General features: G+C 38.5%; 1 protein-coding gene across 3 annotated transcripts in view; it reads left to right on the top strand.

Annotated features, from left to right (window-relative positions):
- Positions 1-20207, top strand: part of reln (reelin) — a 247689-nt gene that overhangs the window by 55965 nt on the left and 171517 nt on the right. For all 3 annotated transcript variants that reach the window (XM_078419695.1, XM_078419696.1, XM_078419694.1), the window contains 2 exons: positions 2394-2529; positions 13040-13110. In XM_078419695.1, the coding sequence (XP_078275821.1) occupies positions 2394-2529; positions 13040-13110 (207 nt within the window). The remainder of the gene's footprint in view (positions 1-2393; positions 2530-13039; positions 13111-20207) is intronic.

The following is a 20207-nucleotide window of genomic DNA, read 5'->3' on the forward strand; positions in this document are numbered from 1 at the left end:
TCTTTCTCTGGTAATGGAAGAGGCTAAGATCAGAAAGGTCAGTATCGGAATGGGGAGAGGAGTTAATATGGTCTGCATCTAGGAGATACAGCTGGAGAACGCAAGAGTTCGACCAGATAGTTTCCTAGTCAGTGCGTGGTATTGCCAATGTAAAAGAGGCCACATTGTGAGCACCATATGCAATAGGCAAAGATGCAGGAGATGCACGTGAGCCTCTTTCTCACTTGGAAGGCCTGTAGGGGTCCCTGGATGGAAATTCCATCTTCTGCAGTTGCAGGGGGATGGTTGAGTGGGAAGGGCAAACCATGGAGTTGCGGAGATGGAGGTCTCTACGGAAAGCAGAAAGGGGTGGGGATGGGAAAATGTAACTGGTGGAGGGAATGATGTTGAAACGTTAGAGCTTTGGAAACGTGGGAAAACTGCCAATGCTCCTGTTTGTTTCATATGTTTCTGACCTTTTAAATTTTTTTATTTTTTGGTGTGGTATTTGCAAATGCAATTTGAGACAATTAAGTACACTGTAGTGCATAATTTGAATGTCAAGTGTTGGCTCTTGAAGGATGACATTTGAAGTGGGGCAGACACTTAAAATAAATGAACATGAGATGATGTTTTTTTAACTTTGTTCCTGGTACTTAAGGGTGTATAGACACTTTTTTAAACAGTATCTTATATGTCATTTTTGCGCAAGGACTGATTTCAAAACCAGCTGTTTAATAGCAACAATTTTGTTATGTTGCTACTTCCATTTTCCTTTATTTCATATCCTTTTTCCATTATTTCTCCCCTTACTTTTTATGAAGGTAGTTTGTGGTGCAGCAAGAGATATCTGTAGGCCGTGCTGTGCAGGGTTGTGAAGAAAATACACATGTGGTCTTGGTTTGAATGGCGGCAAGAATATGAAAGAGAAATAATCGCACAACTGCTGAAGCTTTTCTCGATGGCATATTTCATACGCACACGAGCCACCACATACCTTCATCACAGACGTACCAGTATATAGACCACACACACAAATTCTCACAACAAACTTCCTATATGTACCACACATGCCCAATGTGTACCATGTGTTGCACAGACACGTGCACACATTGCACCTGTCACAAACATTCTGCGTGTATTACACACACATACTCCTGCACCGTGCATGCCCTATATAGTGTATGCACACACTTCCACTGCACATATATTCTGTGTATATCATCATATAACACCTGCACCATACACATTTCTGATTAACACCAGGCACAGTTTGTACAAACTCCACCTGTACCGCGCACACCCGTTCACATACATCACCTGCAGAACACACACAAACCCGAGAAACTGTTAGCTTCGATCGCCCTTGCTACATGGTGTATATTCTCCAGAGTGGTACTGAAACATATGGGTGACATATTGTAGAAATCGGTTAGCTTATTTAAAATGTGTTGCTGAAGACACTTTCTTGGAACATGAAACCTCACACTCCACTTCATTCACAAACACCAGTGACACCAGAGCATATGGTGACGTGTTGCTGAGCGCGGAAACATATTTTGGCTGCATCGAGAGGGCTGCAGCTAGAGCTTTGCTGAGATCGGAGGCAAGCAGATTGAAGTGTTGAGTGAAGTGCCACAAGAACCATGTGATATGTAGCAACAGCATAGGAATAATAATAATAATAATAATAAGCATTTATTTTATATAACGCCTTACCAGAAGCTCAAAGCGCTTTACAAAAACAATCATAACATAGAAACAAACAGACAAACTATCCTAACGGAGAAGCGGCGAATAAACAGCGCCAGCGTCCTCTCACGTCAGGGTCCGGCAGTATACAACACAAAGCACAGGACACACAGATACAATTTATAACACAAACAGCCATCACAGTGATTGCTCCAGGCACACCCTCACTGTGATGGAAGGCAAAGAAAAGTCTTATCTCCTCCTCATTCTTCTCCCGTGGTGCCACGAGGTGATCGAGGCTCCCAACTTTTTGAAGCCCCCACTGGGCGATGGAAAGTCCCAGGGCCGAGCCGAGCAGGCCGATGAAGGTCCTGAGCCCCCACCGGGCGATGGAAAGTGCCGCGGCCAGGCCCACACATTTGCAGAAACAAAGTCAACAAGTGGTGTATGGAAATGTGACGTTGTAACTTAGCCCAGCAGAATGGCGACCTTTACACTGTGTTAAAGCAGGGGAATCTCAGTCATGCAGAACCATCCAGCACCCAGGCAAGAAATCATCAATGCAAATGGTCCCTGTTGTCCACTTAAATCAAATAGGGAATATTGGGAATGATCAGCAGGCCAGGCAACATGTGGAGTGAGAAAAAGAGTTCATATTTCAGGTTGATGACTATTTGTCGGAGCTCCTTACTGACATTGTCTGATGCACTTTGTTGTTACAGGGTTCATGTCTGATCAGCCATTTGGATCACAGTTCATGTGCAGTGTTGTAGCATCTCACGTTAGCCACCTTCCACAGACCAATCTCAGCTTCGTCTGGATTGCCCCACCTGCAGGCACAGGCTGCGTGAACTTCATGTGAGTAAAACTGTGATGTCATGTGTGGGGGGGGGAAGCGAGCTGCTACTCAACTAATTGCTTTAATTACAAGACTGGCTCCATTATAATCTCCAATACCAATATTAAATGATTAAGTTACATTTAATCGTTATATTTTCAAAGAGACAAAGGTAACCACAACTCGCACATATGTGTAGTTGGATGCAAGATACAACAAAATTGAATTTTAGCATGAGTTCTATAGCTGGTGTTTTGGGACTTAAATGGGAACAGTGAAGTGCTTTCTAGCAGGGTGGAGACCAGTGTTGAATCTGCATGTCCATTTGATTCATTGCTAAATTGAACTAGAACTTTATTGAAGTGGCATTTGGGATTTGCCCTCTACCTCCCTCACCTCCCCACTTTTCTTGATTGACTTCACCTACCTCGCCCATAAGGTAACCTTATTGACAAGCTGATGATGTCAAGTTAATAAAACCTTTCTCAGTCTCGCCATGAAATACAGGTGTTTTCCTACAGTCCCTCATAAAAACATCAGGAATCTGCTGCCCTATTCTGTCCGTCCACAATACTCTGATAAGACTTCCCCACAACCACCCCCCAAATTTACCTTGACATCAGCAGCATCTCCTGCCAGCCAACTATAGTTTTCCAAGAAAAAGTCCAAGCAACTGACTGCTGCCACTAAAATAAGGCAGGGAAACTTGATGAGGATCTGCCCCAAACGTCCAGCTGGAATGGCACCATTCCCCGCAGCTTCCTGTTGATATATAATTCCATTATTCTTTACTTCTATTCCAAAGCATTTTATTCCAGCAGACTGACAGGATCAGTTTTCCTTATCTAGTGGTGATTTAAAGGATAAAAGAACAGATGCTAGATCCAACTGTTTCATTACATTGGATGGCAATCAAATTTCATGAATCTCTAATTTCCTTCTTTATGCACAAACCAAGGTGCAACTGAACCCTATGTATTAGTGGCAGGAGAGGAGGCGAATGGGTACTATGTTTCAAAGATAGACCCAAAATGCTGGAGTAATTAACTCAGTGGTTCAGTGAGCATCACAAGAAAATGGATAAGTGACGTTTCTGGTTGGGACCCTTCTTCAGACTGATTGTAATCAGGAGAGTGGGGGGGGGGGGGGGTTGGAAGGTCATAAGGAATAGAATTAGGCCATTCGGCCCATCAAGTCTACTCTGCCATTCAATCATGGCTGATCTATCTCTCCCTCCTAACCCCATTCTCCTGCCTTCTTGCTTGAAGCCCACTCCCTGCTATTCTTCTTGAAGTACTCTGCTGAAACGCTAGTCCATGACCTGTGTTAATAGACCAGATATACTGTGTAACTTCTGAAGGACATTGTGGAAAAAGAGAATTTTGTAGAAAATTGTCTCTTTTATCCCCAGTAGTGTTTACTTCTTTATGGTGGTCTTAAAGCTTTTAAAATCCAAATCACCTCATTTGTAATCTCTGATTTAATTCATCTTCTCTTCCACTTTGTAAACAAACTCTTGTCCTGTTTCAGGGGTATGGTAAGGTATTGATTATGTCATTGACTATTGGGCTGGAGAGAAATTAGTTCAAATCTCGACTGCAGTTTGAGGAAATTAAATGTATTTAAAATAAAAAGTGTCAATAATGGTTGCCATGAAATTACAGTTAATTACTGATAATTATTGTTACCTAGTTTGCTTATGTTCTTCGGGAAAAGGAATCTGTCCTTTTTACCTTTATTTAACCTATTTATTGTTGTGAGCACAAAGATCAGACACAAGCCTCCCTTCCCGTTTCAATGCTCAAGAAGCATGTTTAAGGAATTGCATCTGCAAGTATGTGTATTATATCTTTTAATGTGCTTTTTAGAACCAGACAAATGTAATTTTTTGTCACTACTCATGGCGATGTGTGACTCCAGATCCACCAATTTGGTTGACTCTACTCACCTCTGAAATGGTCTAGAAAGGGGAATTGGGGACGATCAACAAAATTAATAACTAAAGCAGTGTTTACATTGGCACAATTATCAATTAACAGAAAGGTGTCTCAAGGACCATAAAATAGGATATGAATGGTATTGTAAAAAAACTATTTGATGTTTGATTCTGGCCTTGATAGCATTACCTACATTCTATATAGAAATAAAAAAGTTTGCAATCTTGATTCATCAACTAAATTTCTCAATTTGACTGAGCCTTATAGCAATACTTGCGAACTACGGTTTATAATGCATGAACCTCATGAGTTACCTTTGTATGTTAGAGCATCCAAGAATACTGTGAAAATGGCAAAACAATGGATCCTATTAAAGTTAAAATAAAAATAATGAATAAAGGCCTTGAGAAGACTCTTACCTGTCCAGGAATAAACCCAAGGACCATCTGCAACTCGGAAGATATTCAGTACACAGTCTTTTTAAAAATCTGTTCTCAAGACCTTCAGTTTCCTGGCAGGTACTAAACTGTTTAGATGTTTAACAACAGAGAGAAAACAGTGAAGCACAGAAACGTAACAACAAGAAGGGCTCTATTATGTATGAGAGGCATGTTTGAGTCACATGGTTTTTATTACGTGAATAGGCTGCAATATTCTCAGCAGACATTTGCAGTGCCTTAAATCTTTGCTAGTTGTTAGTACACTGCAGCCATCACAGGGAATCATTTGGATTAAATCCAGACAAGCAGTGTGATATATATAGTCTGGTTTGTGGAAGATTAGAATAAAAAGGCAATTCATTTTTTACAATACCATTCATTGCCTATTTTATAGTCCCCGGGACACCTGTCTGTTAAATGATAACTGTGCCAATTTAAACACTGCTTTGGTTATTAACTTGGGTTCAAATTTTGCACTGGCAACATTGGAACCATTAAAATTGTAATAATAAACTTACCAATCTATAAAACACTATCAAAGTCCAATAACCAATTTTATTCTTAAGTAGGTAAATGGAGCACATACAAATACATGTATATTGTTATTTCTTTAAACAGTTCACTCATAAGGGAGATGTATTTACTTTCAACAAAATCTACACAACTTTCTCACATATCTTCGCAACAGTATTATTACTTATCAATTAATTTCTTGGGATCTGGGTGTCACTGCCCAGACCAACATTTACCTCTTATTTCTCATTGTTCTTGAAAGGGCTCTTTGGGCCATTGCAATCCTTTAGCTGAAGATTCTCCTACAGTACTGTTGGGGAGGATTACACAGTGACAATGAAGTGTCGGCAATATGTTTCCAAGGCAGGTTGATGTGTGACTTAGGAGATCTTGTTCCCGGCTGCCCTTATCCTCCTTGTGATAAATTATGTGGGTTCATTAGGAGCTAGTGAAGTAATCTAGGCAAATGAATGCAGTGCATTTTGTAGATGGCACATATTACAGCTACTGTCCACCAGTGGTGGAATGAAGAAATGTTTAGGTTGGTGACTGAGGCGCCAATTAAGTGGGCAGCTAAGATGAAAAGGCTTTGGGGTGTTGGGAAGTGAGTCATTCATCACGGAATGCCCAGCTCTTGTAACCATGATATTTATGTGATATTCTGAGGCTGGACAACCTCAACCATCTTCCTATGTGGGAGGAGTCCAACTACTGGAATATTTTCCCTTTGATGCACATGGACTTTAGTATAACCAAGGTTCTTTGATGCCACACTCAGTCAAATGTTACCTTGATGTTATGGGTAGTTACTCCCATCTTACCTCTTGAATTCAGGTCTTTGGTCTAAATTCATCAGAGGCTGGGATAAGGTCTAGAAACAAGTAATCCCAAAGAAATGCAAACGGGGCATTGCTAGGTTAGGTGCCAGTGCTGTTGAGAACACCTTCCACTTTGCTGAAGATTAGACAAGATGAATGGTAATTAGCTAGGTTGCATTCATCCTGCTTTTTTTTTGAACAGGTACCAAGGCAATTTTCCACATTTTCAGGTGGCTGCCAGCTTTGTAACTATAATGGAATAGTTTGACAAGAGATGCAACTAGACTTGAACCACATGGCTTTAGTGTTCCAGCCAGAATCTGGTCAGGGCCTCCAGCATTCACAACAATTTGTTAATAACATTTTGAAGCTTTTGCATGATGGAATTACATTTTAAGTGTTTTTAAGCGATAATCTCTTGAAATTAACACTCTACAGACCATTGCTTCTCTCTTGGCCAGAACTGATCTCCAATATGGCAGATGGACTAGTCATGTGGATACCCAATTGAGCTGTTGTCACTTCCTCTCTGTCAAAAGTACAATTGGAACTGAAAATTGAGCTATTGAAAATAAAAATGTTTCCAGTCCAATCATTTAAGTGGAACCAATGCTGATTCCTAGCAAGACACCCCTCTTTCAAATTGCAGTATTTTTAATGTGCTACAGACCCCAATGATGTCTAATCTAAGGCCCCTCTCGGTCATGGCTGACCATGGGTGATGCATCCTGGTTGTAGGCTGCTTGCTCCAAACCTCGGCTAGAGCAGCATCGATGTGCGGTCAGATGCAAGCTTGGGCGATGTCATATGAAGGACAGGCTGTTGCCCATGCAGCATGTCCCCCCTCTCCACGTCGCTGATCGATCCAAAGGAACAGCAGAGCCATTACAGTTTGTAAAATCTGTGAAACCAATTTCTATTTCTGTATTCACATCTACGACAGCTATTTAAGGATGGTCAATTGTGATGCAAATTGGTTTTATGCTGCCATTTCAGCACTGAGAATACTGGATCCTGGGAATAAAGGGGTCTTTTGCACCATCAGTTGTATTTGCTGCTACCCTGCACGCAGACAAGCCACCGTTCATCATTTCTCCAAAGGCCTCATTGCAGTATCATCAACAGTCAGGATTGTCAGATAACAGTCAGGTGAATTTCATCAAAATCAATCCTTCCAGTGCAATCATCCTTAGACTGGTCGCATAAGCCTCTACTAAAATTAACTGTCCTTTCCTGAAGTGAAATAATGGTGTAATCTAAAAACTGACACAGTAATCAAGCAGCTGGAGTTGACACTGTTCTGTCTACCAAATGAAAGATTAATTTATTGGCAATGGCCTTACAGCATGTTGGGAACGTTATTGCATTCTTATGCCTGGACTTTACAACAGCATTATAAGATTAGTTAGAAAGCAAACAAATTATTTCCATAGTTTTGGGAGAAATATTGTTCATGACACTAGGACGGATGAAAAGAGAGACATCAGAAATTTCACAAGACACAGCCAGGTGGTGAGAGAAATATATACCAGATCAAGTAAAAACACCAATGGTCAGCCAGATTCTGGTGCCACTGAAATTATTGAAGATATCCAGTGGTTGAATCCAAGCTTTCTTCTGGAAAGTAAAATGTTTTAAAATCTTTCAAAAATATCTAAATTAAAATGATGAATAATGCAACGATCAAATAAAATAAATTATATGTGCTCAGTTAATCAGCAATTATATATTTCAAAGAGAAGATGAACGAGTTATAAGAATGAAGCAGAAATTATGTATGAATACATTTTGATAAAAATGCCATTAGTTCTGGTGAGGCACTTGCTGAATTATAAAATAGATTGAGCATGCTAAATATTTTGAATGTGAGGGTAACTTTTCTGATTCCAGGATAGCAGCAAGCTACCTCACCTAATCCAGTCAATGGACAGAAAATCTTAAGAAGGCCAAAATGTGTTATGTCATTGTCCTAAAGGGAGCAATTGAGCAGAGCTTTCAAGGACAAGGATGATCATATCAAAACCATTATTCTGACTGCAAATACTTTGAGCAATGCATAATAGATCAGCTCATGTTGGAAACATGTGAATTCTAAAATAAATTAAATGAGGAATTGAATAGTGAGGACAATTAGTTCATATATTCAAGAGGACAATTTCCAGAAGGCCGTCTTTATTTAAAGCTGAGCTTTTCCACTGTGTCAGTGAAGACACAGGGGTTTAAGTTCAGTAGCCCCTGAAAATAGCTGGGCTAATCATGATGTATATCCAGGATGACAGCAGTGAATTCCCCATCTTTCTTGGAAATCCACGTGTCCAGATTTTGTTGCCGTGTGCATGGAACCTGCTATGGGTGGAACCAGCAGGAAAACTCAAAAGCCTGGAGTATAAGCAAGTCATTCTCAATCCCAGGCAACTGCCTAATTTTTTTTTTAAAACAACCAGAATTTTTATTTTGACTTTGTTAATGTAACACATGGAACTGAGGAAATTTGCTCTTGTTGTTGATCTGAGTTAAGGAATATTTTTACTTTATTCAATTCTGGTATGTGCAATTGGAGAATCCAGTAACTTTGAGATAGTATGAACAGTGATACATGGAAATGCTGTGCCCATGTCCCTTTGGAAGTAGCACCTGACAGTTTGAATGTTATTGGTAATATCACTGAAAAATAAGGCTGCAATTGACCTTTTTTTGTAAACCAATTATGGTGTAAGCCTGGTCACACATTCTAATCCATGCATATTCCTTTCATGTTTAATTGGGGGATATTGTCCATTTTTCAAACCATTTTATTGTTTGGAAACATAAAAATGAAAAAATGCTTAACAATGCTTAAAATTTCTGCATCAAAGTAGATGAAAAGTTGCTCTGACTCCTGGTCTATGTTCAACATGTCTGAAGTTTATTCAGAACTCTTGCATCAACATTACTTATTGGAAATTAACAACAATTAAAAATAAGTATTTAAATAGTGAGCTGACTCTAGTGTACATATTCATGGTATGTCCTGCCCTGGTCAAATCTAATTAATTTGTTGTTTAGTGAAGTGGATGTATTAAGGATATATGATAAGCATTAAAGAGGGTTCAGCCGCGAGTTAGCAATGAATCAAGAAAGGTAGGTAGATGTAAGAATGGAAATGCGCACATTTGTTGAGTGATGAAAATCAAAGTTGGATTTATGTTTTGAACCAATATCCTTTCCAAAGATAGTGTGACATGATGTATTACACATCATTGTCCCTCTCCAACAGTCTCATGCTTCCAGGGAAAGAATAATCAATATTCAGTAAGTCAAACGGGAGACAGGCTGCTAAATGAATTTGACCCAAATATAGAGTAACTTAGTTGGATAATTCCATGCCCCTTGTTACTTGAATATTTATTACTGAGCTTTGCTGTGCAGCTAATAGAAAAAGATGCATTAAAGCATCGCATAAAGTTATTAATTCTGAAGAACTGACATGATGGATTTACTTTTGTGCACTTTGTATAATGTCAGTGGTTATAAATACATAAGCCATATTCACTGCTTTCGTGAGTATGTATCTCAGCTGTGTTCATTGTCAATATCAAGTTAAAAGTCTATCATGAGTCTAAATAACCATAAGATCAGCTTGAGTTCAAAAATGTTAAATTGTAACCAGAGCTGCTATTTCCCAAATTTCTGTAACCAACCGTGTCTCCTCTTGTCCCACCTTTTAATTTTCCCCGGCGTGGGACGAATAAAGGAAATTATTATTATTATTATTATTAGTTCATCCCCCTTTACTGTGCATTGATTGCCATTCAATTTATCATTGATTTACACCTGCTTTCTACTCTATCACAGACTTTGTCCTTTTGTTTATTACCTCCCCTTGACCAGTCTGCCATTTCTGAATTTGCTTGAAACCTGTTACATCCTTAATTGTTTCCACCTCAAAGGAAAGTTTGTCCTCTGTTTCGTATGTCACGAATGCTCTGATTATTTCCACCATTTTCTGCCATTGAATACATCAGTTTTATTTATTTGGTAAATCTCAACTATCTGAATCAAATATCCAGCTCTAAATTATTGTCCTACTAGAAATTTTAATTGGAGTACTGAGGGGGTGCTGCATTGTTGGAGAAGCAGTGCTTTGTCATGAGCTTTGAAATGGAGAAAATACTTACACGTTCCTGTTGTACAGATTGATATAACAGATCGCTCAGGACTGTTTGTAGGGAACTTTGACCTCACTGATGAAGTTGTCAAGCTATTCCACACAGAAACTGGTTCTTCGCCCCAACTCGTCCAAGCTGAGCTAGTCCCATTTGCCTGCATCTGCCCCATATTCCTCAAAACTTTTCCTGTCTTTGTATCTTTCAAATGTTGTAATTGTTCCAGTCTCCAACACTTCCTCTGTCTGCTCGTTCCATATGTGCACCACCCTCTGTGTGAAAAGATTACTGTCCAAGTCCCTTTTAAATCTCTCCCCTCTCATCTTGAACCAATGATCACCAGCTTTAGACTCCCTTGTACTGTGGAAAAGACCATGACCACTCGGTTATTTATTTACGTCATGATTTTATTAACTTATGTCGGGCTTCCATTCAGCATCCTATGGTCGAGAGGAAAAAGACCCAGCCTGTCCAACTCTCTTTAGAACTCAAATCTTCCAGACCAAATCAAAAACACAATTCACCCTCCTCACTTACCTCCAACACGCCTATAGGATCTGTACTTCAAAACATGCCGCTAGTTCAGCCATCTGTTAATCATATTTCTGAAATAATATAATCCCATGTGCCTATCCATGCCATGAGCGCATTCCCTTACCTGTCAGGCCTCCTGCATTAAAATAAATGCAGTTTAGCCTATCCAACCTTCCTTGCTCCCTGTTTTGCCCCTGCCTTTTAACACGGGTTGCTTCTTATGCAGGTGCTAATGTTATTCCCCAACACACAATTTGTGATTGAGGTCGGATTATATGTGGATTGATAAAGGGTGGATTATGGCAGATTGAGAGAGCACTTATGATATTAATGCAGTGAAATATTAGCCATTCATTTCATAAGCTTTGGTAATGATCTTAGTTTATTGGGGTCATGTGTACCTAAGATACAGTGAAAAGCATTTGTTTGCAGGTTATTCACTTAAATCAAATCATACTACACAGGAGTAGAATCAAGCCACACATAAGTACAACAGGTATTGCAAAGAGAAAAATACCAGATTGCAGAATATAGTGTTACAGCATATTGAGAAAAGATTGGTTCTCTACTGTTGTTGTAAATAGTGGCTATGATGTCTCATGATGCAGGTTTCCTAAAGGATTAAAGTTGACTAAAGCAGAGATTGATGACCAGATGTAATCAGCTCACACACGCCTACAACTGTGAAATGCCTGAACTTTTAGACACTGCAACCATTCGTGATACAATCCATTGAATTTTACAACACCAGCAGAATTAAAGAGGAACTACTAAGATGTAAAAAAGGACTAGCCCTTGATGTAATAACTGATTGTGTACCTAACAAATAATTCTCTGATTTTGCAGCACACAGTATTTCCCGTCTTAGTATGAAGCAAAATTAAGGACTTTGTTTCTTTTACTGACTCAAACATCATTCGTTGATGGAATTCGGAAAGAAAGCAACTTGCCTGGCACTGTGACTGGCCACTGATTGTTAAAGAATTTACAGATGCTGTCTGACCCCAGCATTCCTATAGAGTTATTCATTCCTGCTTGTGCAAGAGCCTTGGATATGCAGAGGGCAGAAGCCCATAATTTAGAACATCACAGATGTCATGAGAAGTACAGCTTTTGATTAAATCATGAGATGCAACCTTGATATGGAAGCATTTGTAAATCCCAGTGCACTAATGTTAGTGGTATTCCCCATGTAAGCACTCGTGGTTGTCAGATAGTGTCTGAATAATTCAAGTGTTGTTTGACAGGTTTTTTAATCTGTTTAGTTTTATTTATTATTGAAAATGTTAAGTCAAAAGTGCAGAGGCCATCTCAGATTAAAAAAAGAGTAGAGAAGATGATCAAATGGTAAAGAAAGACCATTAGTATTCAGGTAATCTAACTTGCTCCTCAAAACAGCTTGTCCTGTTTTTCTTATCCTTCATTTCAACATATGCTTTGGAGAAAACTCAAGTACTATTCAAATAATTTGCTAAATACCAGAAAATATACAAATACAGCACACAGTGAAAGAATACTTTCAATTAGTAACAACAAATTTAAGTTAACAAAATTCATGTTTTTCTTTTTACGTTTACAATGTTAGAGTCTTGTTGTCTGTGATGTATATTTAGTTTACAGATACAACATGGAAAGAGCCCCTTTGGCGCACCAAATCCACGCCAACCATCGATCACCCATTCACACTTTCTATGTTATAACAATTTTGCATCCACTCCCTACACACTAGGGGTGATTTATAGAGGCCAATTAACTTACAAAAGGGCACGTCTTTGGGATGTGGGAGTAAACCAGAGCACCCGGAGGAAACTTGCACGGTCACAGGGAGAATGTGCAAACTCCATACAGACAGCTTCCGAGGTAAAGATCGACTCCTGGTCTCTGGCACTGTGTGTTCTTTATATGCACGTGTAATATTGAACAATTTACAGTTTTGTTCAGGTTTAGAAAGAAGTTATAAGATCAAGCAGAGTCTCACAGGGGTCTTGCATTTTCTATTGATTGCAAGTGGGATGATAGGCGAATAGGTAGGGCATATGAAATGATGTCTCATTATAGTATCTAACAATATAATTTGAATTATATAACATTGGATTAGAAAATAATAAACTGATATGTAACGTTTTCTTTCTTATTTTACAAGGGCCACAGCTACACAGAGGGGTCAAATCATATTCAAGGATGCACTGGTTCAGCAGTTGTGTGAACAAGGAGGTAAGAGAAAGGCTGTGACTTCAAAAATCAAATGCCCATTGTGCAAGTTTATTTTAAACCATGTTGCATATCTGGATTGCATTGTGGTTATTCTTTTCTTGTAAAAAAATAATGTCATCGATTACACAGAGAATAACACAATTGGTTATATTTTGGATTTGCTAGGCTTTAGTTTTCCTTTTCTCATTGTAACTAACCATTGATGTAGAATCCTTAATTGAGTAAATCCAAAGGCAAAACTGCCCAAATGACCATTACTCATGTTCAAACTTGGTCAGAGAGAAGACTATTTGACATTTGGAGACATTATAGCATAATACATTTATAGTATTCCTACCCGCAAACCTGAATCAAACAATGTGATAAAAAGCAGGAGGACTGGCTCGTTGTTCCTCTCCTTAACCTAGGATCGATTTCCCTACTGCCTTGACTAATGTCAAATTCACCACACTCCAGGCTGGCAATTGACCCACCCATCATCTTATGGCTAAATTATTCACTATATAAATCATTAAATAGGTCGACAATGCCCCTATCCTATTCTTAAAGATATTTTCTCAGTTATTTGATCTAATTACCCAATGAAGCACTGCATCTAAAAGGGCGATCTGCAGCCATGGTTGCACCATTGATGCTTGGAAAATAAATTCAGCTTGACATATAAGAGGTTACCCTCTAATTTTCCGAGGAAACGTGATCTTGCCCAATGACTCCTCTATTGTGACAGTTCAGAATACATATAATAATTGATTCAGATCTGCATCCTCCCATTCTGTTGGGCCATGTCAGATTTCCAGTGAATAGTTTTGTAATACTGTGTACACCAGTTACACGCTGTGATGATTTGTAAATCAGTGTGAACTCAAATTGCAACTCTCATGCCTGGTGATATATCCAGGTAAACCCTGGTAGAATATTGATCACACTTGTACGTTCAAAGCATTCCTTTTGTATTGTGCTTTACATGAAATCACAAGGTTAAAAACATCTTTTGAAACAGAGCTCAAGCATCGTAGTAATTAAAATTTGTGTTTCCGATTCTCAAAATGATAATGGAACAGGTTAACTACAGAACACCTCCCGCAAGTACGTTTCTTTGTAAAAGATTTGCTAATCTTTAGGATTAACCGGCCCCCAAATTGACATGCTCAATTTTGGCTCATTCAAAGTCCATCACGTAAACGCGCCACTCCCCCACCCCCCCATTGACTTCACCTATATAACCTACAGTGGCCAATTAACCTTCCAAACTACAAATCATTCAGATGTGGGAAGAACCAAAGCAATCCTCAGTCACAGGGCAAATGTACAAATTCCACACAGGCAGCACTTGAAACGGGTCCCTGGATCTCAAAGGCAGCAACTCTAATGGTATACCATGCTGATGTCAAAAGGGGCATCAAGCTGGAATAATAACTATTTTCTTCCACACATGCTGCCTGACTAGCTGATTATTTCCAGATTTTGTTTCAGATTTGGAGATTTTTGATTTTCATTGATTGAAAAAAAGTGCATTTTTCATGAGTAAATGAAATAACGAATCAGAGTTCTTCCCACAGAAAAAAATTAAATTCCATTTGCATCTTTAATTTAATGTGTTGCAAAGACTGTAGACTAATGCCAATAATAAACTTTAGTCAAATCACTCCTGTAGTTGCCTGTTAGCTCATAAACAAACATATTGTAGAATTTAAACATTTCCATTTGTCTTTGTTAAAAAGCATTTTTAGTTGTACAGAAAATATGTTCTTCTTGTACTCTTTGATCTATAACCTCAGCAGACCAGGAATGTTCCCTAGATTTATAGCAATTAAAATTTGTGGTCAGCTACAATCTTTAATTATCAGTGAAAATGAAATGTGCAGAATTAAGTATACTTGGGGATTATGAGTGTTTCAGCCGACAGCTCATTAAAGACCAGGCCATGGACTCTTAATAACATCCTAAAATATTGGCAAGCAGTTGGCTGAATGAGAATTACAATTCATTCAATGTGATAACCCAGGGCAAGTTACTGAAAGCCTATTGAGTACAAAAAGAATTTGGAAAATTTATTCTGGAGACATTAAACTTTTATACCAAGCACTTTCTCTTGTATTTTGGCATTTTAATAAATGTATTCGGGCTTAGATGTAATTTTTTTTCAGACATAAATGTTTCATTGTTTCCTGATCGTAATAGTTAATTTCGAAAGTTAATTATTTAACAGGTACAATTTCTCTGAACATGATTATGAAATTCTACCTAATAAAAGTTTAATAGGTTTTGTCCCTTATGTTAATGTGCTCTTCATAAATATAAAACTTAAGGATGTTTTATGTTAAATTGGCGTAGAGCTCTCAGCTCTCACCTGCAAGTCCCATGATTATAGAAGGGGGATGGAGAAAGCTCTCTCAACTCAACCTGGAGAAAATAACAAGCCATCTATCTCTCGTGTGCTTCACATCTGAGCGGGTTTAAAGCAGGTTTTCACCTCAACGGGATTGATTAAAGGTGAAAACCCTGCGGGGACCAATGGCACTTCCTTCCAGCTAATGTTTTATGGATCAGTTGTCAATTACATTTGAGATTCTTTTGCCTCACAATCCCCAAGTAATTGGAACACAGACAAAACCTGGTTTATCTAGAAAAAATATATTTGACTGGGAGAAGAGAAGAAAGCAAAGTAACAACACAACAGGAAAGAAATCCACAAAGAGAGACTATTCCAATTTCTTCCTGCTAATGTCAAAATTTTACCCTTGGATTTTTAGTGCCGGCAAGAAGTTAAACTGGCCACGGGCTGTTTTTATTTGCAGCTTTACTGCCACTGTGTAAAGTGGAAACATTCACGTTAATCCTGTCATGCCCATTGTAGGTAGAGGGATTGTACATTGAAACTCAACCTTCCCTCGGTCACTCTCTCTGATCGGCCGTCTCACCAGTCCCCACACTAAACATCAGGCAATATTTCCTGCAAGCATAATATTTCTTAACGTAAACATATGTCCACACATGCAAAACACTTACTGAGTATCTAGAAATGCCTGTCACTGATCATAATTTAATGTGTTGTGGGTAGCATGTATGTAAATGACATCGGTGGGATGATGGATGTTCTAGGCTTTTGGCTTCAAAGGCAGTTGGCTGTAAATGATCATATTAGTAAAATGAAATTCAATCTTGAAAAATGTTTCAAAATGTCACAGTTTGAAAATTATGAAAAATGAATCATTTGCAGTGAATAAAAACAAATGTTCATATATCATTTAAAATTAATGAAATCTTCTAAAGCAGCACATTGAAACATTTAATGGGATTTTGTTTAAACCTAGAATGGAACATGATTATAGAAGGGGATGGAAAAAGCTCTCTCAACTCAACCTGGAGAATTTATTATTTAAAATATTAATATTTAATTTATCACTATATTACTGCAATGTCGCTTTATTTCATATTTTAGTTAGATAATACTTTCAAAATGGTGTTTCTTTTAAATAGTTGATAAAAGTTTTAAATATTGCATGAAGTGATTTTATAGCTCAGGATTTGGTGCAGGGGGCAGGGATTCCGATTTTTTGACTATTGAGATCTCTTCTGGGGCAGAGATGACTTGTACAAGAGGGATGGGTTGCATCTGAACTGGAGGTGGACCAATATCCTTGCAAGTTTGTTCTGGGGTTTCAATGTTTGACATGATCGAGAGGGAGGTAAAGAGGTGGAGGAGTTCCGCTACTAATCAGGGAGATTGTTGCTAGAAGTACTCAGAGGACATGCTGTACACTGAGGCAATATGGGTAGAGCTTAGAAATAAGAAAGGCGCAAGCACTCTAATGGGATAGTACTGTGTAGTTAAAGTCATACAACATGGAAACTGGACCTTCAGCCCAACTTGCCCATGCCGGGCAAGCTGCCCAATCTATACTTGTCCCAGCTGCCGGTATTTGAGCAATATCCGTTTAAACCCTTTCCTGTCCACGTATCTGTCCAAATGTCTTTTAAATTTTGTTATAATACCTGCCCTATTACCTCCTCTGGCAGCTCATTCCATATACCCAACACCCTCTGTGTGAAAAAGTTTCCCTTCAGATTCCTTTAAAATCTTTTCCTTCTCACCTTAAACTTATGTTCTCTAGTTCTTGATTCCCCAACTCTGGGTAAAATAATCTGAGCAACTACCCTGTCTATTCCCCTCATGATTCTATGCACCTCTATAAGATCACCCCTCATCCTCCTGTGCTGAAGCAATAAACTCCTAGCCACATTCCCCACACTCTGCAAATTTTCTTTTCTAAGTATTCTCTTTTAAAAGCAACTTTGAAGGTGCTTCCACCATTATTTATGACAGTTCTTATTACTTTTCTTTAAAGTCAATTGGTTTAAATCTCGTCACCATTTTTTCTATCAATGGAAATGGCTTTTCCTTTTCTGTTCACTGCATCACACACACACGCACACCCCACACACTGCTCCGAAAAATTGGCCCAGAATTTGCAGTCAGCAGCGAAGCAACAAAAGCTGAACACTGACTTTGAAGAAACCTCCTCACAAAATCAGCTATCTCTGGAAGTTAAAGGATAAACTTTTAAAAAGCCATAAAAAAACCTCAAAGAACAATGGAAATTACAATACACAAAACTTACAAATTTTTAGGGACAGATAGTTTGATAAGTGATAATTAAAATTCAAACTGTCATAAAGTTCACACTTAAAATTTGATACAAAGAAGAACAGCTTTTTAAAAAGGACGAGATCATAAATATTTGAAATTCATGATATTTTGAGTGAATTTCCCTAAATGCAGGGAAAGCTTCAATTAGTTTTACTGATGGAAATGTACAGAATCACTGTCGATAACTGGGATTTTAATCTTAAACTAAGTGTGTACTGAAATTCCAAAGTTGTTGCCAGTCGCATGGAGGAGTGATAGCAAACCTCAGTAGATATAGCACCGTTACTGCTGTAAACTTCCGACCAGTTACTTAACCTTTCCCATCATTACTGTTAAAAGACCAGTTGTGTAGTTCCAAAATTTTGAACTTCAGTTTCTATGTTTGGAATAAACTCTTATCCTCACCTGTGGTTTTAACCCTGTGTTACTGTGACTTGCTACCAGCCTGGGATAGTCACTGGCCCAGGGCAGATCATGAGGCAGTAGTCAATACAATACAATACCATATATCTTTATTGTCATTGAACAAGTACAACAAAATTAAGAATGCCATTTCCATATCGATGCTAAAAAATAAATAAAACACGGCGAAAACAAAAAACAACAAAAAGAAGGGAGAAAAAAAAAAGAAACAAGGTAATGTGCAAATAGGTTCATGCAGGGTCAAGTGTGCCGGATGACCATGGGGGCAGAGACAGATCAATAACCTGGCTGTGTCTTTAATATTTGGAAGCAGGAGTTGACATGCATTTGCTTTGATTTCTGTAATTTTTTCTCCTGCAGTGAACATTTTAAAATCATTTTGCAACCCATTCCCCAGGTCTAATCTTCTACCCAGTATAAATCCAACACTGATAAAATATGAACCATATGTAGAGTGATCCTTCCCCGAGACTGGTCTGCCAACATACTTTGCAACAATTTATATTTCCAACATCACCAACCTCTGAATGGGCCATTTAATGTCAATTATTGATGAATTACAGATAGTTTTGCACTAACAAAATGGGTTGAAACAATTCACTTGAACTCATTATACTGTGAATTTTGGCATTATGGGATTTGGATTCCAACCTCAATTGTAATCTGTGAGCCATTTAAAAAAAAATGTTTTAGTATGCAATTTTATTAAAATGTATTCTGTCTTTAATGATCCATAATGTCACATTATTATACTGTGATACAAAATGAATTTCTTGTCAGTTTTTCATGCTTCTATTTTATTGCTTTATGACAGTATGGTAGATTTAAGCTAAAAACATCTCTGCCTGTTATTAAAAGCCAAGAATAGGTTACAAGAAGTAACTGAGGTGCAGCTGAGGTGCAACCAGGAGTATTCACTCCCACTGGGATAGGGGATATTCATGCCAGTGATCAGGTCTGAACACTCTGTGTGAAGGTGTGTGCTGTGGCTATCAAATGATATAATTAAGCTAGGAAGGGTGCAGAAAAGATCCACAAGGATGTTACCAAGATTGGAGGGCTTCAGTTATACAGAGAGGTTGGATAGACGGGACTATTTTACCTGGAGTGTGGAAGGCTGAGGGGTGACCGTATAGAGATATATAAAATCATAAGGGGTGTAGATAAGGCAGATGGTCCTGGTCTTCTTCCAGAATACCAGAGTGTAAAACTGGAGAACATTAATTTACGATGAGATATAAAAGGGGCCTGACGGGCAACTTTATCACACAGGGTGAGGTAGGTATGTTGAATGAGCTGCAAGGGAAAGCTATAGAGGCAAGTACAATCACAATGTTTAAAACCCATTGGACTGGTACATGGATAAAAAATGTTAAGAGGGATGTGGGCCAAATGCAGGCAAATGGGACCAGCTTGGATAAACATTCTGATCAGCGTGGACAAGTTGGGCGAAAGGTCTGTTTCCATGCTGTATGACATTATGAGGTGAATATCAGGCTCAGGTGTGTTGTTGTAAATGGTCAAATAATCCAGTAGTTTTCACTATATGGGCTACCCCATGAAAAAAATCGCCCTTTGACTGAAGTCTTGTGGTGGGAAGGGCACCACTGTAGCTCCATACCACTTTACAAAAGAGAGAAAAGAAGTGAAAATGGAAAAATATACATGGACTGCAGTCGCAAAGTTGTAATAACATTTAATAGAGCCATTGTGCATTCTTTAATACATCAAACAGTACAGCATAGGAACAGGTGCTTCAGCCCATGATGTCTCTGTTGAACATGATGCCAAATCAAACACACCTTCAGCCTGCATGTGATTTATATCCTCCATTTCCTGCACATTCACGTGGAGCATTCTTATTTTATATTCTTATATATTTTATATTCTCATGGCTTCCAGCTTTGTTTCTATGAGTAATTATAATTTAAAACATCTGTGAGTTTGTTTAATTGAGTGTTTAATGGTGATTTGTAAATTAATGAGGAAATGCAAGCTTAAGCCTAATTGCAATGGCCATGCA

This window comes from Rhinoraja longicauda, chromosome 23 (assembly GCF_053455715.1).
Source record: "Rhinoraja longicauda isolate Sanriku21f chromosome 23, sRhiLon1.1, whole genome shotgun sequence".
Lineage (NCBI taxonomy): Eukaryota > Metazoa > Chordata > Chondrichthyes > Rajiformes > Arhynchobatidae > Rhinoraja > Rhinoraja longicauda.